Source organism: Martes martes, assembly GCF_963455335.1.
Source record: "Martes martes genome assembly, chromosome: 1".
NCBI lineage: Eukaryota > Metazoa > Chordata > Mammalia > Carnivora > Mustelidae > Martes > Martes martes.
This window is the reverse complement of record NC_137888.1, coordinates 198,204,635-198,227,521: the sequence shown is the minus strand read 5'-3', so window position 1 is coordinate 198,227,521 and position 22,887 is coordinate 198,204,635. Positions and strand designations below refer to the sequence as shown.

At 59.7% G+C, this 22,887-nt stretch overlaps 3 protein-coding genes across 6 annotated transcripts in view; 1 reads left to right on the top strand and 2 right to left on the bottom strand.

Moving 5' to 3' along the window:
- The window catches only part of RNF123 (ring finger protein 123), a 28,010-nt gene extending 7,524 nt beyond the window's left edge, over positions 1-20,486 (top strand). Inside the window, exons 12-39 of one of the 2 annotated variants that reach the window (XM_080819187.1) lie at positions 22-126; positions 513-638; positions 790-882; positions 955-1,028; positions 1,763-1,880; positions 2,074-2,173; positions 2,369-2,430; positions 2,627-2,698; positions 2,912-3,032; positions 3,629-3,730; positions 4,860-4,966; positions 5,213-5,411; positions 5,735-5,880; positions 6,190-6,273; positions 7,061-7,168; positions 12,042-12,219; positions 13,049-13,123; positions 13,273-13,360; positions 13,454-13,541; positions 13,631-13,715; positions 15,021-15,160; positions 15,266-15,454; positions 15,550-15,625; positions 15,872-15,956; positions 19,465-19,607; positions 19,746-19,840; positions 19,978-20,063; positions 20,150-20,486. In XM_080819187.1, coding sequence (XP_080675313.1) covers positions 22-126; positions 513-638; positions 790-882; positions 955-1,028; positions 1,763-1,880; positions 2,074-2,173; positions 2,369-2,430; positions 2,627-2,698; positions 2,912-3,032; positions 3,629-3,730; positions 4,860-4,966; positions 5,213-5,411; positions 5,735-5,880; positions 6,190-6,273; positions 7,061-7,168; positions 12,042-12,219; positions 13,049-13,123; positions 13,273-13,360; positions 13,454-13,541; positions 13,631-13,715; positions 15,021-15,160; positions 15,266-15,454; positions 15,550-15,625; positions 15,872-15,956; positions 19,465-19,607; positions 19,746-19,840; positions 19,978-20,063; positions 20,150-20,273 — 3,069 coding nt within the window. In that variant the 3' untranslated portion in view covers positions 20,274-20,486. Of the gene's footprint in view, positions 1-21; positions 127-512; positions 639-789; positions 883-954; positions 1,029-1,762; positions 1,881-2,073; positions 2,174-2,368; positions 2,431-2,626; positions 2,699-2,911; positions 3,033-3,628; positions 3,731-4,859; positions 4,975-5,212; positions 5,412-5,734; positions 5,881-6,189; positions 6,274-7,060; positions 7,169-12,041; positions 12,220-13,048; positions 13,124-13,272; positions 13,361-13,453; positions 13,542-13,630; positions 13,716-15,020; positions 15,161-15,265; positions 15,455-15,549; positions 15,626-15,871; positions 15,957-19,464; positions 19,608-19,745; positions 19,841-19,977; positions 20,064-20,149 lie in introns of both variants that reach the window. The other variant, XM_080819188.1, reaches the window with a different exon arrangement.
- AMIGO3 (adhesion molecule with Ig like domain 3) lies at positions 16,280-19,205 on the bottom strand. Its single transcript, XM_080819275.1, has one exon. The coding sequence runs from the start codon at positions 18,782-18,784 to the stop codon at positions 17,252-17,254; it is 1,533 nt and encodes a 510-aa protein (XP_080675401.1). The 5' UTR covers positions 18,785-19,205; the 3' UTR covers positions 16,280-17,251.
- Positions 20,461-22,887, bottom strand: GMPPB (GDP-mannose pyrophosphorylase B). Of its 3 annotated transcripts, none has more exons than XM_080819292.1 (10): positions 22,771-22,887; positions 22,522-22,655; positions 22,312-22,392; positions 22,172-22,220; positions 21,891-22,033; positions 21,561-21,719; positions 21,402-21,480; positions 21,200-21,327; positions 20,925-21,107; positions 20,461-20,834 (listed from the first exon to the last, which is right to left on the bottom strand). In XM_080819292.1, the coding sequence occupies exons 2-10, from the start codon at positions 22,648-22,650 to the stop codon at positions 20,703-20,705; spliced, it is 1,083 nt and encodes a 360-aa protein (XP_080675418.1). In that variant the 5' UTR covers positions 22,651-22,655; positions 22,771-22,887; the 3' UTR covers positions 20,461-20,702. The 3 variants fall into 3 exon arrangements, with proteins under 3 accessions (XP_080675418.1, XP_080675419.1, XP_080675417.1); XM_080819293.1 differs by having other exon boundaries at positions 21,561-21,635; positions 22,771-22,885; XM_080819291.1 differs by having other exon boundaries at positions 20,461-21,107; positions 22,771-22,885.

Here is a 22,887-nt window from a genome sequence, read left to right as displayed (position 1 = left end):
CCATCCTCCCCCCCCATGCAGGAAGGCCGGCTGGTGGAGAAGGACAGTTCCGAGTGGCAGTTGCAAGGCCAGCCCACCGTCCTCCTCACTCTGGCGCACATCTTCCATCGCTTCGCGCCGCTCCTGGTGAGGGGACATCGGGGCGGGGGGCGGGGGCAGACTGGGAGAAGTGTCTGTGCTGGGGGCTGGGGAGCTGAGGGGTGTGAGGGTCAGGATGTGACCCGAGGGAGGACAAGATGCTTCCAGCTGCGGGCATCGGGGGAGGCCTTTGAAGGTGGACGGCAAGTGACATTGCTGGCTAAGGGACCCGTGTGTGCGAAGCACTGAGGAGATCCAGGGCCAGAGCCGTCCTTGTGTCTCGCTCAGACCCCTGAAGGGCTCATCTCTGTCTTGGGGTAGCTCAAGTGGGCCTGAGAGTCTATCTGTGCCTGTGGCCAGGGCCACATGCCCGGGCTGGGGTGCCAGGAGTGGGGTGGGGGCCGCCACCTCACCCATGCCCGCCCTCCGTGCAGCGCAAGGTGTACCTGGTGGAGGCCGTGCTCGTGAGCTTCCTGCGCGGCGTCGTGGAGGCGGGCAGCCCCGCACAGGCTCAGGCCGTGGTGCGTCAGGTCCTTGACCTCCTGTGGCTCTTCATGGAGGTGAGGCTCCCGAATGCCGGCCTCGGCCTGGGAGGTCAGGCTCCACAGAGACGGGGGAGGTGCGGGAAGGGTTCGGCAAAGGGCCCACGGGTGGCCGTCCTGGCGCCTGGCCTCTGCTGGGCAGGTGTGCAGTGTGGCCTCCCTCCCCTAGGACTACGAGGTGCAGGACTGCCTCAAGCAGCTGATGATGTCCCTGCTGCGACTTTACCGCTTCTCGCCCATCGTCCCGGACCTGGGCCTACAGGTGGGAGCGCCTGCCCTTGCCCTGCGCCCCCTGGGCCATAGCCGCCCACTCTGAACACCCCCCTCCCCACAGATCCACTACCTGCGGCTCACCATCGCCATCCTGAGGCATGAGAAGTCCCGCAAGTTTCTGCTCAGCAACGTCCTGTATCCTCCCCTTGCCGCAAGCCAGGCAGGCGGACGGGTGGGGTCCTCTGGGCTGGGTAGCGGTCAGGGAGGGCGGTGTACCTCTGGCCAGGGGTTCCTGGAGAGGCTTGGGACCAGAGCCAGCCAGTGCATGGGGGAGAACAAAGGGCCCTGGCCAGCTGGCCAGCCTGAGCAGGGCTTTCCAGATGGCGGCAGACGCTGGCACCACGAGGGGGTGTGCAGCCCCACCGGCCCTGACCTCTGCAGCCAGAGCACTGCTGCTTATCCAGGTCCTGCAGCGGGGTTTCCTACAAGATCTTGTAGGGTCTGCTCTCCGTGCTGCCCAGCCGTGTTGGGGACTGTGTCACAGGAGGGAGGGCCCTGGCAGAGAAGCCTGGCCTGGTAGCTGTCTTCTCCGTCTGAGGTCTTCAGTCTCCAGGAGGCAGACACAGCTGGAAGACAGGGAGACGGCCAGGTCCTCTCTCCAGCCTCTGCCCCAGTCTTAAGTTTCCATGACCAGCCTTTCTCATCCATTTGCTGGGAATCTGGCTGAGCAGGCTCTAGATAGGCACGGCTCTTCATCAGGGCTCAGAGTTGGGGGAGCCAGGCTTATAGCAGCGTTGTACCCCTAAGGGTGGGAGAACGTGGTGGGCACATCAGGAGATCGGTGGGTTTGGGGAGGGCTTCCCAGAGAGGACTCCTGAGGGCATATGGTGCACCTTCGGCGAGCAGAGCTCTGCCTTGACGACCACCAGCTTCGACGTGCTCCGGTCTGTCGTCTTCTTTTACATCAAGAGCCCCTTGCGAGTGGAGGAGGCTGGCCTGCAGGAGCTCATTCCCACCACCTGGTGGCCCCACCGCTCCAGCAGGGAGGTGGGCCCCCTGAGCTGGGTGGGCAGGGTCAGGTGCGGGCTGGCCCAGGCTGTCTGAGCCACCTGGCGCTGAGTGTGTGGGGTCCCTTCCCTGGCCTGGCTTGTGGGGCGGGGGCCGGGGGTCTCCTGTCTGAAGTAGGCCCGGTTAAGTCCTGGGTGAGCTCTGCCGTCTTCCATCCCCTGCCCCTGCCCAGGGCAAAGACAGTAAGGATGTGAAGGATGAGACCGCCGAGGAGCGCGTACGGAGGCGTGCCTACGAACGGGGCTGCCAGAGGCTCAAGAAGCGCATCGAAGGTCGGTCCCCTGCCTGGGGCACTGCGTGGCGGGTGAAGGATTTGTGCGTGTGTGTGTGCTGAGGGGCCCCTGGTAATGACCGTGTCTAGATTGGGCTTGTGGGACCCCGGGAGTGGAGCCCTAGTCCAAACCTACTGTCCGCTCTCATCCCTGGGAGTCTCAGTGTCATGTTTCCCTCCCCACCCCACCCCCCAGTGGTGGAAGAACTGCAGGTCCAGATCCTGAAGCTGCTGCTGAACAATAAAGATGATAACGGGGTGAGTGACTCCCAGACCCCTGCATGGGTCTCTGGCAGGGAGGGGTGCTGGTACTGGGCCCTGAGGCCTAGAGGGCAGGCACCAGCTCACGTTCCCATGGCAGGGCCCAGGCTAAGGCATAGCACTGAGCTAGTCCTCCACACCAGGGCCAGCTGCTCACAGCATCCTTTTTCGTCCCCCCTGCCCCCCACCAAAGGGTGAAGCTTCTAGGTACATCTTCCTGACCAAGTTCCGGAAGTTTCTACAGGAGAATGCCAGTGGTCGGGGGGTAAGTGTCCAGTAGGCCAGCCCATCGCGGACCCCCTGGCTGTGTTGTCCGGTCGGCAACCTTCTGGCACCTCTCAGCCTGCCATGTCCCCGCCTCGTCTTGCTCTTCCTCTGCTGCCCTGCTCTCCGTGCTCTGCTCAGGGTCCTGGGGCCGGCCTCGGATGAGGAGTGAGCTGGCTCTGGGCCAGCATGAATGCGTGTTGTGTGCCTGCAGAACATGCCCGTGCTCTGCCCCCCTGAGTACATGGTCTGCTTCTTGCACCGGTTGATCTCTGCCCTGCGCTACTATTGGGATGAGTACAAGGCCTCGAACCCTCGTGCTTCCTTCAGTGAGGGTGAGTGGGGCCAGGCCTCATCAGAGAGGCTGGGCGGGGCTGCTCCTGGGGAGGGTGTGGAGTGCGGAGCTGGCCATGGGTGGGGTGGAGCTGCCCCAGGCTTCCTGCCATTGAGTCCTCTCCTCCTGATGGGTGGCTTTTCCGGAGGGTAGTGGGAGCCCCACGCTGGAGGAGTGCCAAGCCCACGTTCACTCTGTCCCCACAAGTCCCTTCCCGGTCCGGGCTCCTCTTCTTAGTCCCAGCCTGGTCTAGTCCTCTGCAGTCCTTTGTAGAGAACGCCATGGGCAGGCTGAGGTGCTGGGGGCTGTGTTTGTGTGGCACAGGGTTCTCGGGGTCAGTGGGAGCCGTGCCTGCCCCAGACTGCAGGATGTTCACAGGGCTGGGCAGGGCCCTCTCTGAATGTGACCATAGCCAGGATTCTCCCTTTATCCCAATTCGTGCCGTCACTGGCACTGAAGCCATGCTGTGTGCCTGGGCGGGTGGGTGGCTGAGGCCAGGGGTCCCCTCTGTGCTAAGCAGTGTAGAGGGCTGGCTTCTCAGGGGGTCTACCTGCCTGGCTCACTGCTGACCCTTCCCACCCCCCCAAATTCTCGTAGAGGCCTACATCCCGCCCCAGGTCTTCTATAACGGCAAGGTAGACTACTTCGACCTTCAGCGCCTGGGAGGCCTCCTCTCACACCTTCGGAAGACACTCAAAGGTTCGTGCAGGCCTGTGGGCAGTGGGCAGCAGGCAGGATGTTGGGGCTTGGAGGGGTGGGGGGTAGTGTTTGGGGAAGCAGGCCCTCAGCCTGCTCTGCCGTGAGTGCTGAGCTCTCCTGTGCCCACCAGAGGGCGCCCGCGTATCTCTACCTGCTCCAGCAGGGAGATGCTGGTGGGCCTCAGGTCTTGGGTCCAGCCATCCCTTCCCTCAGAGCACCCACCCCAGGGAGATTCTGAGAATCCTGTAATGAAAATGAAAATGAAATAGGGGCACATGTGCTGGCAGAGGAGTGACTGTGGGATCTTGGCGAGGTCACGTGTGGGAGGGGAACGTTCATAAGCAGTGCCTGACTGGCTCTCAAGGACGGAGTGGCTGCGAGCACAGAGCCCGCAAAGGCAAGAGGAAGCTACCCGCCAGGGACCTGGGGGAAATGGAGCGAAAAAGTCGCATGGGTGGAGTCTGAGGGCCCTGTGCCCACAGAGCAGATGTGGGCTCATTCCAGGGGTTGGAGCTGCTTCGGAAGGTTTTGAGGCAAGGGAGTGAAGTCCGGGGTCTGTGTGTGAGAACGGAGTGCCTGGGCCAAGTGAGGAGGTGGAGGGAAGGCGGAGGGGAAGGGCAGGAGTTAAGGATGACCCCAGGCTGCCTATTGGAGGCTGTGGGGGTGGGGCGGCCGCAGGAAGGGTGCTGCAGAAGTTGGCCGAGCTGACTTGGCCGGTATGTTTGGGGACTACAGCCTGGGCTGCAGGCAGAGGTGCCGCGGCCGGCTGTCTGTGTAGAGCTGGGAGCGGCCAAGCCTGTGCTGAGGCCTGCGTGCACAGTGAGATGGGTCGTGGCTTAGACAACCCTGGATCTCATGTTTGCCGGGAAGGAAGCAATGGGCCAGAAAAGTCAGGGGCCCCAGAGAGCGTGCGGGCTGGAGGGAGTGTTGGGGAATGTCTCCTGCTGACAAGGCCCTGTGAGACAAAGGGCCTTGGGAGGCAGCGAAGGCTGGGCGGAGTAAGTAGAAGGCGCAGGCCAGGTGCAGTGGTGCGCACACAGCCCGCAGCGCACCCTTGCCATCCTGGGCCGTTCTACTGTGACCCCTCAGCCCTCCACTGGCCTGAGAGCCTTCCTGCTTTTTCCCCCAGATGACCTTGCCTCCAAGGCCAACATCCTGATTGACCCGCTGGAGCTCCAGGCGGCCACCATGGATGACCTGGACGAGGATGAGGAGCCGGCCCCACCTGCGGCCCAGGTGCCGCGGTAGGGGCGGGCAGGGGGCTTGGTGTCGGGCTGTCCCTCTTTCCTAAGGGCAGGGGTGTCATGCGGGGCCACCTCCCTCTCCATGCAGGCAAGGGGCTTCTCATCAAGCAGGTCTCTTTGCTGTGGGTGGAGGCTCACACCTTCCTGCTATTTCCCAGCCCCACAAATCCATGGGGCCCTACATGGGCCCCTGTCCCCGGGGAGCTGAGTGGCGTCTGGCCTCCTCTCTCCTCCACAGCGCCCCACGCAGGCTCTGGCCATGGGGGGCGTGCTGCCCCTGCCCCGGCCCAGCTGGCTCAGTTCTCCAACCCTGGGCCGAGCTAACCGCTTCCTCAGCACAGCGGCTGTGAGCCTGATGACCCCACGGCGGCCTCTGAGCACCTCGGAGAAAGTGAAGGTCCGCACGCTGAGCGCCGAACAGAGGATCCGTGAAGACAGTAGGTGCCGGACAGGGCCAAACAAGCCATCTGTCCTGTATGGTTCCCCACACCCATTCCCTCCTGGTCCTGTGGCCTGGCAGTAGCTCAAGGACATGGGAAGTGCACTCCAGGGGGAGGAAATCAATGCTTCAGAAATAGGCTGGCAGTGGCAGGCCCTTGCCCTGCCCCCAGCCATGCGTTCTCCCTGCGGGGCCCAAGCTTGGGCCCAGGGTGGGGGAAGGGGCTCCCTTTCCTGCTGTGAGGCCCAGCTTGGTGCCACGAGCCTGGGAGAGGGCTGGAAGAGTCTGTGCCCCTGACCCCGCCCTTCTCCCACTTCCTAGTTGAGGGCAGCCACTGGAACGAGGGCCTGCTGCTGGGGCGGCCTCCTGAGGAGCCGGAGCAGCCCCTCACCGAGAACTCCCTGCTGGAAGTCCTGGATGGAGCCGTCATGATGTACAACCTCAGTGTTCACCAGCAGCTGGGCAAGGTCTCCCGCCAGTGGCCTGCGAGCGTGTCCTGCGCTCCTGCGCTTCGGATTCCTGTGTGCACGTGCAGAGTGCCTGTGTGTGTGTGTGTGTGCGCGCGCACAAGCGCAAGCGCAGAGTGCCTGTGTGTGACTGCACATGGATGTGTGCGAGGCTGACTGCTGCTGGGAGTGCTTAGGCCCGAGCTGTTTTGCGGGAGGGGGCTGTGCGGGGCCAGAGACCGGAAGCTTGGCAGGCCTGGGGCCAGGCTGCTTCTGAAGAAGGAGTGTGCTGCCTAGGGCTCACGCTGGGACATGTGTCCGATGCTCTAGATGGTGGGGGTGTCTGACGACGTCAATGAGTATGCGATAGCTCTGAGGGACACAGAGGACAAGCTCCGCCGGTGCCCCAAGCGGGTAAGGAAGGCCTGGTTGGACAGATGGGTTTGGGGATGGGAGGGCTGTTTGCAGAGGTGGCTTGCAGGCTCGGCGTTCTCAGGGCAGGCCCTGTCCCTGCTTCTGGGGGCTGCCCCAGCGGTTTGCTGTCCCTGCCCCCCTGACTATACCACGTCAGGGGGAGAGGGGCTGGTATTAGGCCACAGCATGGCCTGAGCCCTGTCACCAGTCGCAGCCCAGGCCAAGGTGCCCCCGCTCTCCACCCCCCCCCACCCCCCCGCCACTAAGTGCTGACGCATACCCACTCTCCTCATCAATTATGAATCCGACCCTGAGTGCTTCCTCGGCCACTTGCAGAGTCAGCAGGAAGCAGGGCCTGCTGCCCCCGCTGCCCTGGAGCCCCTCTGCCAGAGCTCTCCAGGCCAGGGGAGCAGGGCCAAGCGTGCCTGGGCTGGGCTTCCCTGCCAGGCCCCTGACCCCAGCTGAATGCAGAGCCCAAGCTTGGCCGGGGTGAGAGGAGCTCCTGGAGCTTTGGTCCTAGCATAGTTCCTGGGGGTCCTGGCCAGGGGCTCATGGAGCTTCAGCTGCATCTCACTTCCATGTTCTCTGCAGGTGACCAAAGCCCTTCCCCAAGGCCTGCTCAGGCTTGTCGGGGTCAGAGGCGGAAGAGGAATTGAAGAGTAGAGCTGGGTCTGCCCACCCCTTTGCCTGCTCTGGGCACCAGTGGGTCCCTACCAGGCTGTGTCTGGGCAGACAGGGTGGGTGTGGGTGTGTGGCCTTATTGTCCTCCTTTCCCCTTGGGTGGCAGAGGAAGGACATCATTGCTGAGTTGACCAAGAGTCAGAAGGTTTTCTCCGAAAAGCTGGACCACCTGAGTCGCCGTCTTGCCTGGGTCCATGCCACTGTCTACTCCCAGGTGAGTGGAAGTGGCCTTGGACAGTGGCTGCTGCCATCTCCAAGCTCACTGCCTAGTCAGAGACCGGGCCAGGTTGTGCCAGCCCCTCAATGCCCCCTGTCCTCCTGGGCCTCTGGCGCACACATGCCCCCTCCCTGCTCCTCATCCCCCCACCCCTACCCCAAGCCACACTTCCTGAAGCTCTCTTGCCCCATGAGCTAGAGCAGATGCCATTGTAGGCACCTCATTTCCCCTCCAGCTCACACATCCTCCCTTAGAGGAATGGAGCCTGTTTCTGCCTGTCCCCCCTTCTCCCCTGCCTCTTTCTCCTCTCTGGGGTGGAGGGGCGCTCTCCTGGAGCCCCACTCGCCTTCACCCTGCACCTGCTTCTCTCTGATTCCTCTCCCTCCTTCGAGGCTACAACCTTGTTTCCTACTTTGTCATTCACTCACTCATTGATTCAGTAGTTTGTGCCAGAGCCTGGAGTGTGTCAGGTGCATCCTGATGCTAGCGACATTCAGTCACGACCCAGGAGGATGAGTGTCTGCCCTCCCAGTGCTGTCAGCCTTGAGCTGTAGACTGAAAGATGGTTCACTCTCCCTGTGACCCTGTTTTGACCCTCAGGCCCCGAACCCTCCAGACTTGCTTCCTGTGCAGACTGTCCTGGCATCTCTCTCAGCTAGAGAGTGCCCATGTCGGGACATCTACATTCTTAGGTGTGCCCTTCCCCCATAACTGGGTGATAAAGGCCTTTGAGCGCACCTCTACCCACCATCCCCACTTGCTTTCTCCCAGCCTCCTTTCCAACCCCAGCCACCTCCACCTGCTACCCCACCTTGCCCTAGGCTGCCTTGCTTCCAGCCCCGTAGAGGTGATCATGGTCCGGGAGCTTCCTCTCCTCCCCTGATGGGAATTTCATGCCTGTCCACTGGCCTAGGCAGCCTTGCCCACTCCTCCCACACCATCTTCTTAGGAACCTTGCCCTCTCATCTCTGTAGCTTCTTTCCTTTTTTTAAAATTATGATAAAGGGGGGGTGCCTGGGTGGCTCAGTCGGTTAAGTGACTGCCTTCAGCTCAAGTCATGATCCCAGGATCCTGGGATCAAGCCCATGTTGGGCTCCCTGCTTGGTGGAGAGCCTGCTTCTCCCTCTCCCCCTGCCTGCTGCTCTGCCTACTTGTGCTGTTTCTCTATCTCTCTGTCAAATAAATAAATAAAATCTTTAAAATAAATAAATACATACATTATGATAAATGGACTACCTGTGCAGTGGGGAGTCTGCTTCTCCCTCGCCTTCTGCCCCTCCCCCTACTCGTGCTAGCTCACTCTCTGTCTCTTGCGTTCTCTCTCAAATAAATAAAATCTTAAAAAAAAAGATAAACTATCCATAGTATAAAATTTGCCTTTCTTAACCCTTTATTTATTTATTTATTTTGTTTTTTAAAAGATTTTTATTTATTTATTTGACAGACAGAGATGACAGGTGGGCAGAGAGACAGGCAGAGAGAGAGGAAGGGAAGCAGGCTCCCCGCTGAGCAGAGCTCGATCCCCGGACGACGGGATCATGACCTGAGCCGAAGGCAGAGGCTTTAACCCACTGAGCCACCCAGGCGCCCCTAACCCTTTTTTAAAGTTGTGGTAAAATACATAGAATATGTCGCTTACTACTGTAATCATTTTAAATGTATAGTCCAGTCATGGTAAGTAGGTTGTGCGATCAGTCTCCAGAGCCCTTCATCTTCCCAGGCTGAAACTTACCCCGCTACCTCCACATCCCCTCCTCACCTCTGTCCCCGCTCCCACCACTCTGCTGTCTGTCTCTCTGAATCTGACCGCTCCGGGACCGTGTGTAAGTGGCGTCCTACAACATCTGGCTTTGTCGCTGGTGTATTTCACTGAGCCTAACGTCCTTGCTGTCTTCTGTGGCAGGTGGCAGGAGTGCCTTCCTGCCAAAGGCTGAATTACCTTCCGCTCTGTCTGTAGCCTGTTGTTTGCCCAGTCATCCACCATCAGTTTGTTTCTACCTCCCGGCTACTCCGAATGGTGCCGCCGTGTTCCTGGTGTAGACGACTATCTCTTTGCGATTCTGTTTTCTGTTCTTTTGGATATGTACCTGAGGCAGAATTGCTGGATTACATGGTTCTTCTATTTTTAATTTCTTGAGGAACTGCCATCCAGTGATTGTACCATTTTACATTCCCACCAGCAGGGCACAAAGGCAGCAGTTTCTTCCCATTCTTGCCAACACTTGCTACACCCTCCCTCACTCTGTCTGTATATCTATCTACTTATCTATCTATATTTTTTGATAGTAACCATCCTAATCGATGTGAAGCCGTGTCTTGTGGTTTGGATTTGCATCTCCCTGTTGATCAGTGATGTTGAGCGCCTTGTCATGGGCTTATCGGCCATTTGCATGTCTTTGGAGAAATGTCTGTTTCAGTGCATTTGCCCATTTCTAGTAGGATTGTTTGTTTTTTGTTGTTGATTCATAGGAATTATTTTTATATATTGATATTGGCCCCTTATCAGATTATGATTTACACATATTTTCTCCCATTTTGTGGCTTGCCTTGTCACTCTGTAGGTGGTGACTTTGTTGCAGTTTTCATTCTGATGAAGTCCAGTTTGTCTTTTTCCTCTTGGTCTGGTTGTCACAGCCAGCCAGTTGACAAAAGTCGGTGTTAAATCCAAGGTCATGAAGTGCTCCCCACGTGGTTTCTTCTAAGAGTTTTGTAGTTTTAGCTTGTAAGTCAGGGTCTTTGATCCATTTTGAGTTAATTTTTGTAGAAGATGTGAAGCGGTGGCCCACCTTCATTCTTTCGCATTCTTGCCCAGTTCTCTTAGGACCATTTACTGGAACGACTTTCCTTTCCCCATTGAATGGTTTTGGCGTCCTTGTCAAAAACCCTTGGGTCATATGTGTGTGGGTTTGTTTCTGAGCTCTCGCGGCTATTCCATTGGTCTGTATGGTATTTTTTATGCCAGTACCACACTGTTTTGATTATTGTAGCTTTGCAGTAAGTTCTGAGATCAGGAAGTAGGGGATCTCCACCTTTGTTTTATTTCAAGATTGTTTCGGCTGTTTGAGTCCTTTGAGACTCCGTATGAATTTTAGGATAGATTTTTCTATTTCTGTAAAAGAATGCCATTGGGCTTTTGATGGGAGTTGCATTAAGTGTGTAGTTTGCTTTGGAGGGTATTGTTATCTTAACAATATCAAGTCTTCCAATCCATGGGTCATCTTTTCCATTCGGGTCTTTAAAATTTTTTTCAGCAACATGTTACGGTTCTCAGTGTCCAAGTCTTTCTACCTTCTTGGTTAGAGTGATACCTTGATTTCATTCTCTTTGATGCTCATGTAAGAGGAATTATTTTCTTGACTTCCTTTTTGGATTGCTCATTGCTAGCATATAGAAACACCGCTGGCGGGGCACCTGGGTTGTGGCAGTCAGTTAAGCATCTGACTCTTGGTATCAGCTCCTCAGTGTCCCTGAGGAGCACTCCATGCTGGGCGTGGAGTCTGCTTAAGATTCTCTCTCCCTCTCCCTCTGCCCCTACCCAATGCATGCGTGTTTTCTCAGATAAATAAATCTTTTTAAAAAAGAAAAGAACACAACTGACTTTGGTGTGTTGATTTCAGACCCTGCATATTTCCTGAATTCATTTATTCTAACGTGTGTGTGTGTGTGTGTGTGTGTGTGTGTATGTGTGTATTCTTGAGGGTTTTCTACGTATAAGATCATGTCATCTGTGAATAGAGATAATTTTTACTCCTTTCTTTCTAATTTGGATACCTTTATTTCTTTTTGTTGTCTGATTGCTCTGGCCAGGACTTCCAGTACTGTGCTGAGTAGAAGTAGCATAAGAGGGCATCCTTGTCTTGTTCCTAATCGGAGAAGAAAATGCTTTTAGTTTTTCACTAGTGAGTGTGATGTTCATTGTGGGCTTTTCATAAAAACCCTTTATTATGTTGAACTGCTTGCTTGCTTCTCCATCTTCAGTGCTCACACTCTGGCCTCCTTCTCATTTACTTTCTCCCATTAGTAAAGAGAAAAACCTGTGATGCCTTTCCCTGATTCTGCATTTGCTTACAGAAGCCACTCCCTCCTTCCTTCTCTGTGTTTTAGCTCCTCATTTTCCCTTCACTCTTGGCCCAGCACAGGCCCCTCCTTCACTCCACTCTGAAATAGACCTTTTGCAAGGTCGCTTTCAAGTGCCCCACCCCCTTTGCAGAAACATCTCCCCCTCCGTTACAGTGGTCCTTTGGGTGCATTGGTGCCAGCCCCTCCTCAGACTTGGTCTTCTCTGGCCTTCTGTGCCAGTAGGCTCCCAGCAGGCCTCCTGGCTCAGATGCACCCTCTGACCCCTGCTTATATCTTTTCCTTGGGTTGCTAGGTTTGGGGGCACATCAGAACTGAGGTCAAGTCCAGATGCTCCAGCTCCAAGACATGGGGGTGGTCTGGGTCTGGCCTGGGGCCTGGCTGGTGACTCCTCCTGGGCATAGACTGTGTGGGATCCATCCTGTGGGGAACAGGGCCTTTGGCAGGTGGTTTGCTTTCTCCCCCGCCTAGAGCCCGACTTGGGGCTTGAGCTCAAGATTGTGAGATCATGACCTGAGCCGAAAGCAGGAGTTGGACGCTTAACTGACTGAGCCACCCAGGTGCCCCTAAAACTTGTACTGTTAAAAATTGCAAGCCAGAATTCTGGTCTAGGCTGGGGTGTTGCCCTCTCCAAGCACGGGGCGCACCCTTGTCTGCCAAGCACGTGACTGCCCTTCCTGAGCCACTGCTCCCACTTGGGAACTTGGAGGCCTTTCCTGGGCCCTGGCCCGAACTGTGGCCCCTGTGACCCTCTCCGCAAACAGCCCAGCAGCACCCCTTCTGCCTCCCTCAGGAGAAGATGCTCGATATCTACTGGCTGTTGCGCGTCTGCCTGCGGACCATCGAGCACGGCGACCGCACGGGCTCTCTCTTCGCCTTCATGCCGGAGTTCTACTTGAGCGTGGCCATCAACAGCTATAGCGCCCTCAAGAATTACTTCGGCCCCGTGCACAGCATGGAGGAGCTCCCAGGTGACAAAGCTGTCCAGGCCGGGAGGGGGCAGAAAAGGAGGCCTTTGAGGCGAGCCCTGTGCTGAGCCTTCCTAGCCCCTCAGCATGCTTGTTCGTGGAGGGAGGAGAAAGGCAGCCCCTGTTCTCCTCCCCTCTGTGGTGGACAAGCATTTGCAAAAGCCCCACCTGGTGATGAGCCCTACTCGCTACTGTAGCCCAGAGCCAACAGCTCCTCCCCGGTACTGGTGCCAGGAAGGAAGGAGACAAAACGGAGTGCCAGGGTGGGGGCCCCCTCCGGCTCGCACTTCCGTATTGGTGTCGCTGTAGTCTGGAGCCAGCTGGCCACACCTGGTGCCCTGGGACTGGCCTTGGGATGTGGCTTGTGTTTGCAGATCCCAGCAAGCGGGGTGCTCGGCTGGAGGCCATGTATAAAGCTTGGGCTTCTCGCAGACCAGGTCAGGCTGGGCTTGGTGGTTTATGTCTGGCTCAGGCTGCGGGGTGTCGGCCCCAGGCCTGTCCCCTGCCCCGCCCCAGGCCTAGGTGCAGGCTTTGTCCTCAGAGGCGGAGCTGTGGGTGCCCAAGGGGCTTTGACTGCTGAGCCATCAAGTGTGTGCCGCGATGGGCTTGAGCCCAGGCTTGCAGGACCGTCCTCCCCCCACAGTGAGTCTGCGCGATGGCCCCTCACAGTCAGTGAATGCCATGCCTGAAGTCCCTAGATGACAGCTCGGGCCCAGACTGGCTCCAGAGTCAGCACTGGAGCCCACCGCCCAAGCCCGCTCACCCTGCCAGGGTCGTGCCTGACCCCGGAGCTGCCACTCCCAGCCAAGCGCCCCTCCTGCCCCTCCTGCAGGCTATGAAGAAACCCTGACCCGCCTGGCCGCCATCCTCGCCAAACACTTTGCGGACACACGCATCGTGGGCACTGGTAAGGGGCCCTGCAGAGGGCTCGGGGAGCAGGGATGGGACAGCCCTCTGGCCGGCTGTTTCCTGCTCAGAATGCCGGCCAGGTGGGATTGAGGTGTGGGGGCCAGGGCTCATGTCAGGCACCTGCTGAGGCATGGCGTGTCCCAACAGACATCCGTGACTCGCTGATGCAGGCGCTGGCCAGCTACGTGTGCTACCCACACTCCCTGCGGGCTGTGGAGCGGATCCCTGAGGAGCAGTGAGTGCGGGTCAGGGCAGGGAGGTACACGCCCTGTCCCGCACCGCACTACACCTGGCCTCACCCCTTGCCCACCACCCCTTGCCCTCACAGGCGTGTTGCCATGGTGAGGAGCCTCCTGGCTCCCTATGAGCAGCGGCCCTGGGCCCAGACCAACTGGATCCTGGTGCGGCTCTGGAGGGTAAGCCCGGCTGGAGTGATGGTGGCCATGGTGGGGTGGAGGGGAGGGTTGCCCTACCCACCACTGACCCCCCGGACCCTCCCTCGCAGGGCTGTGGGTTCGGGTACCGCTACACACGGCTGCCGCACCTGCTAAAAACCAAACCTGAGGATGCCAACTTGCCCAGCCTCCAGAGTGAGTGGCCAGGTTGGGTTACCCTGGGGGCCCTGGCCCCCTGCTCTTGGGTCCTCTAGATTCTTCTCCCTTCTTCCAGCCTCTCTCTTGCACTCATGCTAGGCCCCAACTCTGGCCCCTGCAGTTTCCATTTCCTGGCTTTGTCTCTGTCCAGGGGCACTGAGCCTACTCCCCCTGCTCCCCAGTTCCATGTCTGCCCTTCGGGCCCAAACGCTCTGCTGGTTCACAGGGAAAAGGCAGTTATCTTCCCAGGCTGCCGGCAGCTGATACAAAGTGAGGACCCTGAACCAGCTCCCTGACCTCCAGCCTGGCCCCGGCACCATATCCTTCTCCCCCTTCATTGCCATCTGCTGGTGCCAGACCTTGGATACTTGACTCAAGGCAGAGGCACAGACTGGGGGGTGCCTGTGGGGCTTCCAGGAGGAAGGGGCACTTGGTTGGGAGCAGAGGCTTTGCTCTCTCTCCAGGGGCCATGGTCCACCAGAGCTCTGTAAACTTGAGGACCTTCAGCTAGGCCAGGACTAGAGTGGTCCAGCTGCAGTCTGCCTGCCACACACTGTGCTCACCCCCAGGGTGGCTGTCCTTGGCCCGTGTGGTGTGTTTCTGCCCTCGTGGGCAGAGTTTTTGTGTGAAGGGGTCCCCGGAGGCTGATTGCCTTATGTGAAGTCCATTGCCCATTGTTTTGGTCGTGCCTGCAGGTGGAACTGAGCTGCAAATGGAGAGTGGCAGTGGGACCAGATACTTGTCCGGTTGCTGTCGGAACTATTGATTTGCACGGGGCTAGGGGGGTGGTGTCCAGCCTGGCTGCGGCTAAGGGCTCTGGTTACTGCTCCCTGTCATCCCAGACTTGGCACCCACCACCTCGGCCATATGCCAAGGCCAGGCCAAGGGCAGCAGAGAGGAGAGGAGAGAAGAGAATGGCAAGGTTTAGACAGTAGGTCTTAGGGACGTCAACCCAGATGAGAATGAGGAGAGGGTCTCAGTCACCCTGTCTGCATCTAGCCCTTCCTGAAAGGCATGTGGCTGAGATCTCGCTGCGGGCAGGCTGGGGGGCAGCTCTAGGCTGCAGGGATGGTGCGGGGCTGGGAAAGACTTCAGCCTGCGGCTTGCCCAGCAGATGGACAGATTTAGATCTAGACCCCACACAGTGCTGGACCCTGTCCTCCCGCTTTCATGACCTGAGAATTCTCAGGGAGCTTTTGGTCCTTACACCAATGGCCCAGCAAGTGAGGACAGAGGTAGAAAGGACAGGCAGGAGTCCTGGACTGGAGTCCGCAGTGATGCTGCCTCCCCTTGCTCCCACAGAGCCCTGCCCCTCTACCCTGCTTCAGCAGCACATGGCGGAGCTGCTGCGGGAGGGTCCCGATGTGGCACCCAGCTTCCTCAACAGCGTCCTCAACCAGCTCAACTGGGCCTTCTCGGAGTTCATCGGCATGATCCAGGAGGTGGGTCATGGTGGGGCAGGGGGGCTGGGGCATTGCAGTGGAGCCGGAATGATGTGCGGCATTGGCCAGGCCACTGACCACCACCTGCCCCTGCCGGTGGCTCAGATCCAACAGGCCGCTGAGCGCCTAGAGCGGAACTTTGTGGACAGCCGGCAGCTCAAAGTGTGTGCCACCTGCTTTGACCTCTCAGTCAGCCTGCTGCGTGTCTTGGAGATGACCATCACGCTGGTGCCCGAGATATTCCTTGACTGGGCCCGGCCTACCTCCGAGATGCTGCTGCGGCGACTCGCACAGGTGTGTCCCTTGGGGCAGGGAGTGGGGGAACCCCTTAGTAATGCCCCAGTGGCGAGCTCACCCAGACACCCACCAATGGACTCCTGCCCTCACAGCTGCTAAACCAGGTGCTGAACCGGGTGACGGCGGAGAGGAACCTGTTTGACCGCGTGGTCACCCTGCGGCTGCCTGGTGAGGATCCAGTGCCCTTCACCCAGCATATCCCAGGTCTCAGTTCCTCCGCTGGGAGCCGTGACGCCTGATTGTCCATCCTGCATCAGGACACCCAGGCCTGGCACCCCTGGCCTTAGCCTGCACTTCTGTTGGGGGGGATGATGGGGAGGGGGGAGGGGGGCGGGGGCTGGCGCTAGCCAGGCGGGCCTTGACCTCCTGTGGTAGGAGCATGCGGCAGCTCTTCCCTTCCTCCTTCCTTCCCAGGCCTGGAGAGCGTGGACCATTACCCCATTCTGGTTGCTGTGACGGGCATCCTGGTGCGACTCCTGGTGCACGGCCCGGCCTCAGGGTGAGTGTTAGGCGTCTGGGCCCTCAGGAGCTGGTGTGGCTGATGGGAGTGGGCCGGCCAGGGCCTTGGGCCTGCTGTCTCTTCATCTCTACAGTGAACCTTGGTGTCAGGTTTCTGAGGGGAGCGGGGTGCAGAGGCGGTGAAGCATACAAACTCTCTAAGTGGCAGCAGCCGTGGCTTGGAGTGGAAGACTCGGGGACCTCACAAGCTTGCAGTTATGCTTCAGGCAGGGATGGGTTGCTGTCGTGCAGTGTAGGGACACTACTGCTGGGATCAGGGGCTGAGGACACGCACTGCTACTTGCGTTCACAAAGGTTCCGGTAATGAGCATGTACCACCTTTATTAAGGAACTCCATGACAGCCGGATCCTGGATGCTTGTAGGAGCCCCCAGCTCAGCACCCACACAGGAGGGGTTCCAGACCCCTCTTTCCTGCCTCCCTGCGGTGGGTGTTAAGATGCATATAAGATCAGGGCACTGCCGCAGCCACTACACCGAGACCAGTGCCAGCCCTTAAGAGGCTTCTACCCTCCAGGGACAGCAAATTCTGGCTCAGCCCTCCCATCTTGGCCGTGCTCAGCAGGCTTCTTACTGCTGAAAAGCTGGGGGACAGGCCTCGGTGCCCCTTATTGCTGTCTGGTGAGCCCATGGGAAGAGGCCCTGCCCTCAGAGTGGCCTGTGGATGTCTCTGGCCAGAGATGGAGGGGCTGTTCTGGCTGGGGCTCAGGCCAGGCCCACTGGGGGGGCTCTCTTGAAGAGCCTTGCCTGCTTTCTGCCTGCCCACCAGACTGCATGGAGTTGTGAAACTTGAAGGAGGTTGGATGTTGGTACGTGTTTCCTCCTTTCGCTCTGGGTGGGGGTCTAGGTCTTCTTTGGAGCGTTCCTTCTCCTCCCCTATGGGCCCACTCTCTTCCTGTCCTGTTGGGAAGGGGGAGATGGTTATGTTTCAGTTCTTCGCCATGACTGCATGGTAGCTTCTCAGCCCCTAAGGGTGTGCCTTGGGCTCTAACACAAGGGCTCTTCCAGTTGGCCCCAGTTCCAGGCCTTGTGCAACATTTGGGCACCAGCAGATGAGGGCCTGTGGCCTTTGGGCCCTGTGTGAGAGCAGAGCAGGTGACAGGGTGGGGAGCCCAGCCCTTCCTTTAGTGGGGCTGATGTAGTTGAGGTTGAGGCCACACAGGAGGCTGGAGGACTAAGCCCAGCGCTTCCACCAGCATCTGGCAGTTTTCCAGGCGGCAGCAGGGAGCGGGGCAAGCAGTGGGTGGTCGGTGGCCTGGCTCTGAGCCCAGGGCAGCCTAGGTCATCACCAGACCCTCAGAGCCCGTGGAGCTAGCGGACTCAGAGCCAGCCTGAAGCCGCAGGCCCACGGGATTGTAGAGATCAAAGTCCTCGGCTACGGCCAGCTGCACACGCCCATTGAGGCCCCTCCTGCCCGGCTCCAGAAAGACCACATGCTTGTGGACACTGGCCTTGCGGCTGGGTGCATCGGGCGGGGTGGTGCTGAGCACCGAGGAGGACTGTGCGCTCAGGTCCTGGAGGGGACTGGCTGCCCGGCGCCACCGGCGGCAGCAGCGGCAGGTGCGGCGGTAGCAGCGCCGGCAACCAGGGCAGGGCGGTGCAAACAGATAGAGCAGCACGAGCACCAGGCCCACGGCGCAGCCCAGGAGGGTGGTGAAGCCTGTGTTGAAAGCCTCAGGCTCAGGGCGCGGGGAGTGCACACTCACGTTGTACTCATGCGTCTGGTTGTGGTGCAAATGGGGCCCCACGGCCAGGCACACGAAGAGTCCCTCGTGCCGTGGCTGCACGTTGCTGATGGCCAAGCTGCCATCCGCCAGCACAGCGATGCTGCCGTCTCGGGACCCCGGGGCCACCAGCAGCTCCTGCTTGGGGGACACCCATGCCACGCGCAGAGCAGGGATGCTGGTGTTGCAGCGTAGCCTCAGGGACCGACCCATCTGCACGTGCAGCTGCTCCTCTGGCCGCTCCAGGCCCTGAGCCAGGGCGCCTGAGCAATTCTCAAAGACCCGGCTGTGCTCAAAGAAGCGCACACGGGACGCAGGCACCTTGAAAGCCAGGCACGTGTATTCCCTGGCGAAGTCACTGACGGCGCTGAGGCCCCGCTGGCGCCAGCGCTGCAGCAGGTGGTAAAGGCGGCAGTCGCAGGGCAGGGGGTTGTTGTGCAAGTAAAGGCCGTTCTTGAGAAAGGCCGGCAGGACGGCCAGGGCAGTGGCGGGGACGCGGCCCAGGCGGTTGGAGGAGAGGTCCAACGTACGAAGGTGGGTGGCGCCCAGGCCGTGGAGGTGGTGGAAAGAAAAGGAGGAGAGCTCGTTGCAGCCCAGGTAGAGAGCACTGAGTGCGCCCAGGCCCCGGAATGCGTGCTCGTCCAAGTGCGCCAGCCGGTTATTGAACAGGAGCAGCCTCTCCAGCGCCCCCAGCCCTTCGAGGTCGTGGCGTCCCAGCGCCCGCAGCTCGTTAGACGATAAGTCAAGCAGCCGCAGGCCACTGGCATTGGTGAAGACTCCGCGACCTAGCACATCCAGCTCGTTGTGGCCCAGGTGCAAGGCGCGCAGTCGGGCGAGGGGCGTCAGCCACCCGGGGCGCAGGCGCTGGAGGGCGTTGTGGCTCAGGTCGATGTCTGTGGCAGCGGTGGGCAGCGCAGCCGGCACATCCTGCAGCCCCAGGCCCGTGCAGCTCAGCAGGTCGGCGGCACACACACATTTGTAGGGGCAGTTATGGGGCGCGGAGGGCACAAAGCCCTCCATGCCCAGGCTGCTCACCCCGACGCGCGGAAGGCACAGCAGTACACCCAGCAGCACCAGCCAGGTCATAGTGGTTCCTGCTGGGTCTGGGACCGGGGCAGCTCTGTGAGGGACCCAGCACGGGGACTCACCCACTTCTGCTGGCTGTGGGCTCCGCCCCGCACACCAACGGCCCCTGCTCCCCGGCTCCAGGTCTGGATCTGGGGCCAGGCTGCCCCACGGTACTCCCTGGTCCGGCTTCCCCAGCTCTCCGAGTGCTTCTCTCGTCAGCTTCTAAATACTCTCCCGGAGGAGGGCGGGGCTTCAGCCTCCCATTGGCTCCTGTTGGGAGGAGGTGAGGCAGCCCCTCCTCCCTGCTACCAAGGTTCCCGTGTGGCCGCCACAGGGGGCGCAAATCTGCCACCAATGCCCCAGGCTGTGCTTAGCCAGTGGCTTTGCAGGTGCCCATCTACCTGTAACAGTAGGAGGGGAAACCTGGGAGGCAGTCCTTTAAGTTGCTAGTGATGTTTTTTATTGTTTTCTTTGGAGAGTTAGTGTTTATTAGGGGTAGGTGGGCTTTCACTATCTGCTGGTCACCCCCTTAAACTTGCACCCAGGCTATATGAGTTCTTACTGGGATCTAGGATGAGAGACATGGGAGGTGGGGGACAGGAAGTGAAAAGCAGGGATGTGGGCTGGACTGTCCCACCACTCCCGCCTCTCCAGCAGGTACTGCTTTCTGACTACCCTTACCCCCATTCTCCCACTAGGACAGAGAGAGCCACATCAGTGCTCCTTGCTGATCCCTGCTTCCAGCTCCGCTCTATATGTTATCTCCTGGGGCAGCCAGAGCCCCCTGCCCCTGGCACTGCCCTGCCTGCCCCTGACCGGAAGCGCTTCTCCCTGCAGAGCTGTGAGTGGGCCAGGGGTGGGTCAGGGATTTGGGGCTGGGCTAGATCCGGAGTCTCAAGAGCAAATCCCCAAGTTGTGGTGCTTAAGAGGCACTGGGTTCTAGGGCCACATTGGGTCTGACACCTGCTACCACCCCCAGACACAGATTACATCAGCGCCGAGGAGCTGGCCCAGGTGGAACAGATGCTGGCACACCTGACCTCTGCGTCTGCCCAGGCAGCAGCTGCCTCCCTGGTGAGTGGGCACCACAGCACCCAGGTGTATGCCCCTGCACACATGCTGGCACAACTGTGCACGCCGTTTAGGTATAGAGTTTTGTCTGCTTGTCTGGGCGACCATCCCCAGCCCACCCTGCACTCTGCTCCCTGCAGCCCACCAGTGAGGAGGACCTCTGCCCCATCTGCTATGCTCACCCCATCTCTGCTGTGTTCCAGCCCTGTGGCCATAAGTCCTGCAAGTAAGTGGGCCCCATGGGTGCAGGGAGCTGCAGAAGCAGCAAGGGTACTCAGGCCCTCTTCATCCTCCTTCCCTCCCCTGTTGTAGAGCCTGCATCAACCAGCACCTGATGAACAACAAGGACTGCTTTTTCTGCAAAGCCACCATCGTGTCTGTAGAGGACTGGGAGAAGACGGCGAGCGCCAGTACCACCACTTCCTCGGCCGCCTAGCCCACACAGCGGCAGCCTCCACCCCTGAACTCAGACCCAGGCTGGGCCCTATTTATGAGCTCCCCTTGCCCTGTTCCCATGACCCCCCCCGGCCATGTCCAACCTCCCTGCCTGAGTGTAACCTCACTGGCAGGAGCCCAGCCGTGTCCTAATTGTGCCTGAGCTCGACTTTCAGTCAGGGCCACAGTGAGCATTAAATTATTATTCCATACAGCCCTGGCCCGGCCCTTCTTGAGGGAGTGGGCTTTGTGGGGTATGCCCAGCAAGAGTCCTGCCAGATTGTGTCCACAGGAGAGGGCAGGTGTCCCAACCCTTCAGCCTTGTCCGATCCTCCCAGATAAACAGTGAGTCCAGGGCCTTCGGATGTGTCAGGCCAGGGTGCCCCCTGCCAACGGGGAAATGGGGACTCAGCCAGCCCCCGGCATCCCCTCACATGATGATGCGAGGTTCTGGCACCGACTCGCCGATAGATTTGTGGGGCAGCACGCTGGCCCCATTGAGGTAGAGCTCGTCGTTAACGATGACGTCTTCACCCAGCACAGTCACGTTCTCCATGCGCACCTCGGGGGGGGGGGGGAGGGGGCATGCCTGGTCAGCGGGGCAAAACGCCTTCCCTGCCCCTCCCCCACCTGGCCCAGCCCCCAGGCTTACCCACTGGCCCACGCGGCAGCGCCAGCCCACAATGCAGGACTCGAGCCAGGAGTGGGAGCGGATGCGGGCACCCCGCAGCACCGTGCACCGCCGGATGCACACACCATCTTCCACCACCACACCGGGGCCCAGGCTCACATTGGGGCCAATGCTACAGTTGCGGCCGATGCGGGCACTCGGGTCCTAAGGACCATGGGGAGAACACAAGTGAGGCAATCCTCTCCTCTCCCAAGCCTGAAAAGGGGCTCGGAGGATGGGCTGGGCAGGGTGCTCACCACCAGCACGTTGCCCACAATGCCAGGACCTGAGTACAGTTGCTCAGGCTGCTTCTGTCGTAGGGACTGTAGGAAGAGACACATGCCGGTGAGGAAATCCTTGGGCTGCCCTATATCCATCCAGAAGCCTGTTGGGAGGAAATGCATCAGGGGGCTCAGCCCGGCCACACCACACCCCTACCCTGTGGCCTCCCTGCCTCACCCTGCAGCTCCATGGCATATAGCTGCCCTTCCTTGGCCATGACAGGGAAGATCTCCTTCTCAATGGATGTAGGCTGCAGCTGTGGGAGTGGGCAGCTTGTGAGCAGGGTCGTGGGTGGGGAGGCTACCCGAGCCCACCCCGCAGCTCGCTTCTACACACCTGGATGCGCCGCAGCACCGCGGGGCTCAGGATGTACATTCCTGCGTTGATCTTGTTGGACACAAACACCTGTGGCTTTTCCACAAACCGGTGAATGCGGCCCGTGTCAGCCTCACATACCACCACACCATACTTCGAGGGTTCCTCCACTTTGGTCACCTGAGCGGAGGAGGACCTCAGGCCCAGTCTGGGGGGCTGTGCCCCAATGCTTAAAGACACATACTGTACAGCTTTGCACCCATGACCCAATGGGACAGTTAAAGGCTGGGCAGTGGGAAAGGCTGGGCATGGGGCACAGGAGTGTCAGAGAAGAAAGACCTGGTCCCTTACCAGGATGGAGCCCTCCTGGCCGTGGTGCCGGTGGAACTGCACCATGGCTTGGAAGGGGAAATCACAGATCACGTCACTGTTGAGGACGAAGAAAGGGTCTGCAGTCTCAGAGAGCAGGTCACGGGCAAGTGCCAGGGGCCCAGCTAGAAGAGAAATACCCGATCACCATCTTCCTGGAGGCAGGTGGGGAGGGTTTGAGCTCAGAGGCTCAGGAGACCCCAGCCGGGCTGGGTCTTACCCCTTCCCAGGCCCTAAACCCTCCCCAAGGGACCTTTACTGACCTGTCCCCAGAGGCTCTTCTTCATGGGACATGGAGATTCGGATTCCCAGCTGGAAGGGAGAAGCCGCCTGTCAGGTTCCTCCCACCAAGGTGGGTAGTTGCGCGGGGAGCAAACAGAAAGGTCAAAAGTCCGAGGCTCACCCTCTGCTCCTGCGCCTTCATTTCCTTCTCCAGCACCTGAGACATGTAGCTCACGGCCAGAATCACGTGGTCCACGCCTGCCTGTTGGACAAAACAGCGCCCGCCGACAGAAGGGCTCAGCCGGAAGGTACCGGCGTCCGCGACACCCAAGTTCTAGCCGTCCCTCTTCCTGCCAGGTCCCACCACAACACCGACCCCTCGGGGTCTTACCGCGGCCAGCGCCTCCACTTGGTGCAGCAAAATGGGCTTATTGCAGAAATCCACCAGTGGCTTCGGGATGCTCAGCGTCAGTGGCCGCAGACGCGTCCCATAGCCGCCCACCAAGATCAGTGCCTTCATCGCGCCTGCGGGCGGCCGGAGAGTGAATCCCGGGCTCCGCGGCCCGGCCCGCCCGGCGGAGCCCTGCCACACACTCCCGCCGCCATGCCCGGCCCCACGCCCTTCGCCTGCCAGACTGACCCACTCTGAGTCTGCCTTGGCCGCCCAGTCCACTCCGACGCCGGCCAGGGGCAGCACACAGCAGGTCGCGACGAGAGACGGAGGGCGGCTGGCGCCGAAGTCAGGCCGGACCTAGGC

Excerpts from the sequence above, each read along its gene's own strand:
- AMIGO3 (XM_080819275.1), bottom strand. The coding sequence starts at position 18,784 with ATGACCTGGCTGGTGCTGCTGGGTGTACTGCTGTGCCTTCCGCGCGTC.
- GMPPB (XM_080819291.1), bottom strand. The coding sequence starts at position 22,650 with ATGAAGGCACTGATCTTGGTGGGCGGCTATGGGACGCGTCTGCGGCCA. Across the intron at positions 21,720-21,890 it reads GCCAGGAGGGCTCCATCCTG|GTGACCAAAGTGGAGGAACC; the intron begins GTAAGGGACCAG and ends TCCTCCGCTCAG. Across the intron at positions 21,108-21,199 it reads TTGTGGGCAACGTGCTGGTG|GACCCGAGTGCCCGCATCGG; the intron begins GTGAGCACCCTG and ends CATGGTCCTTAG.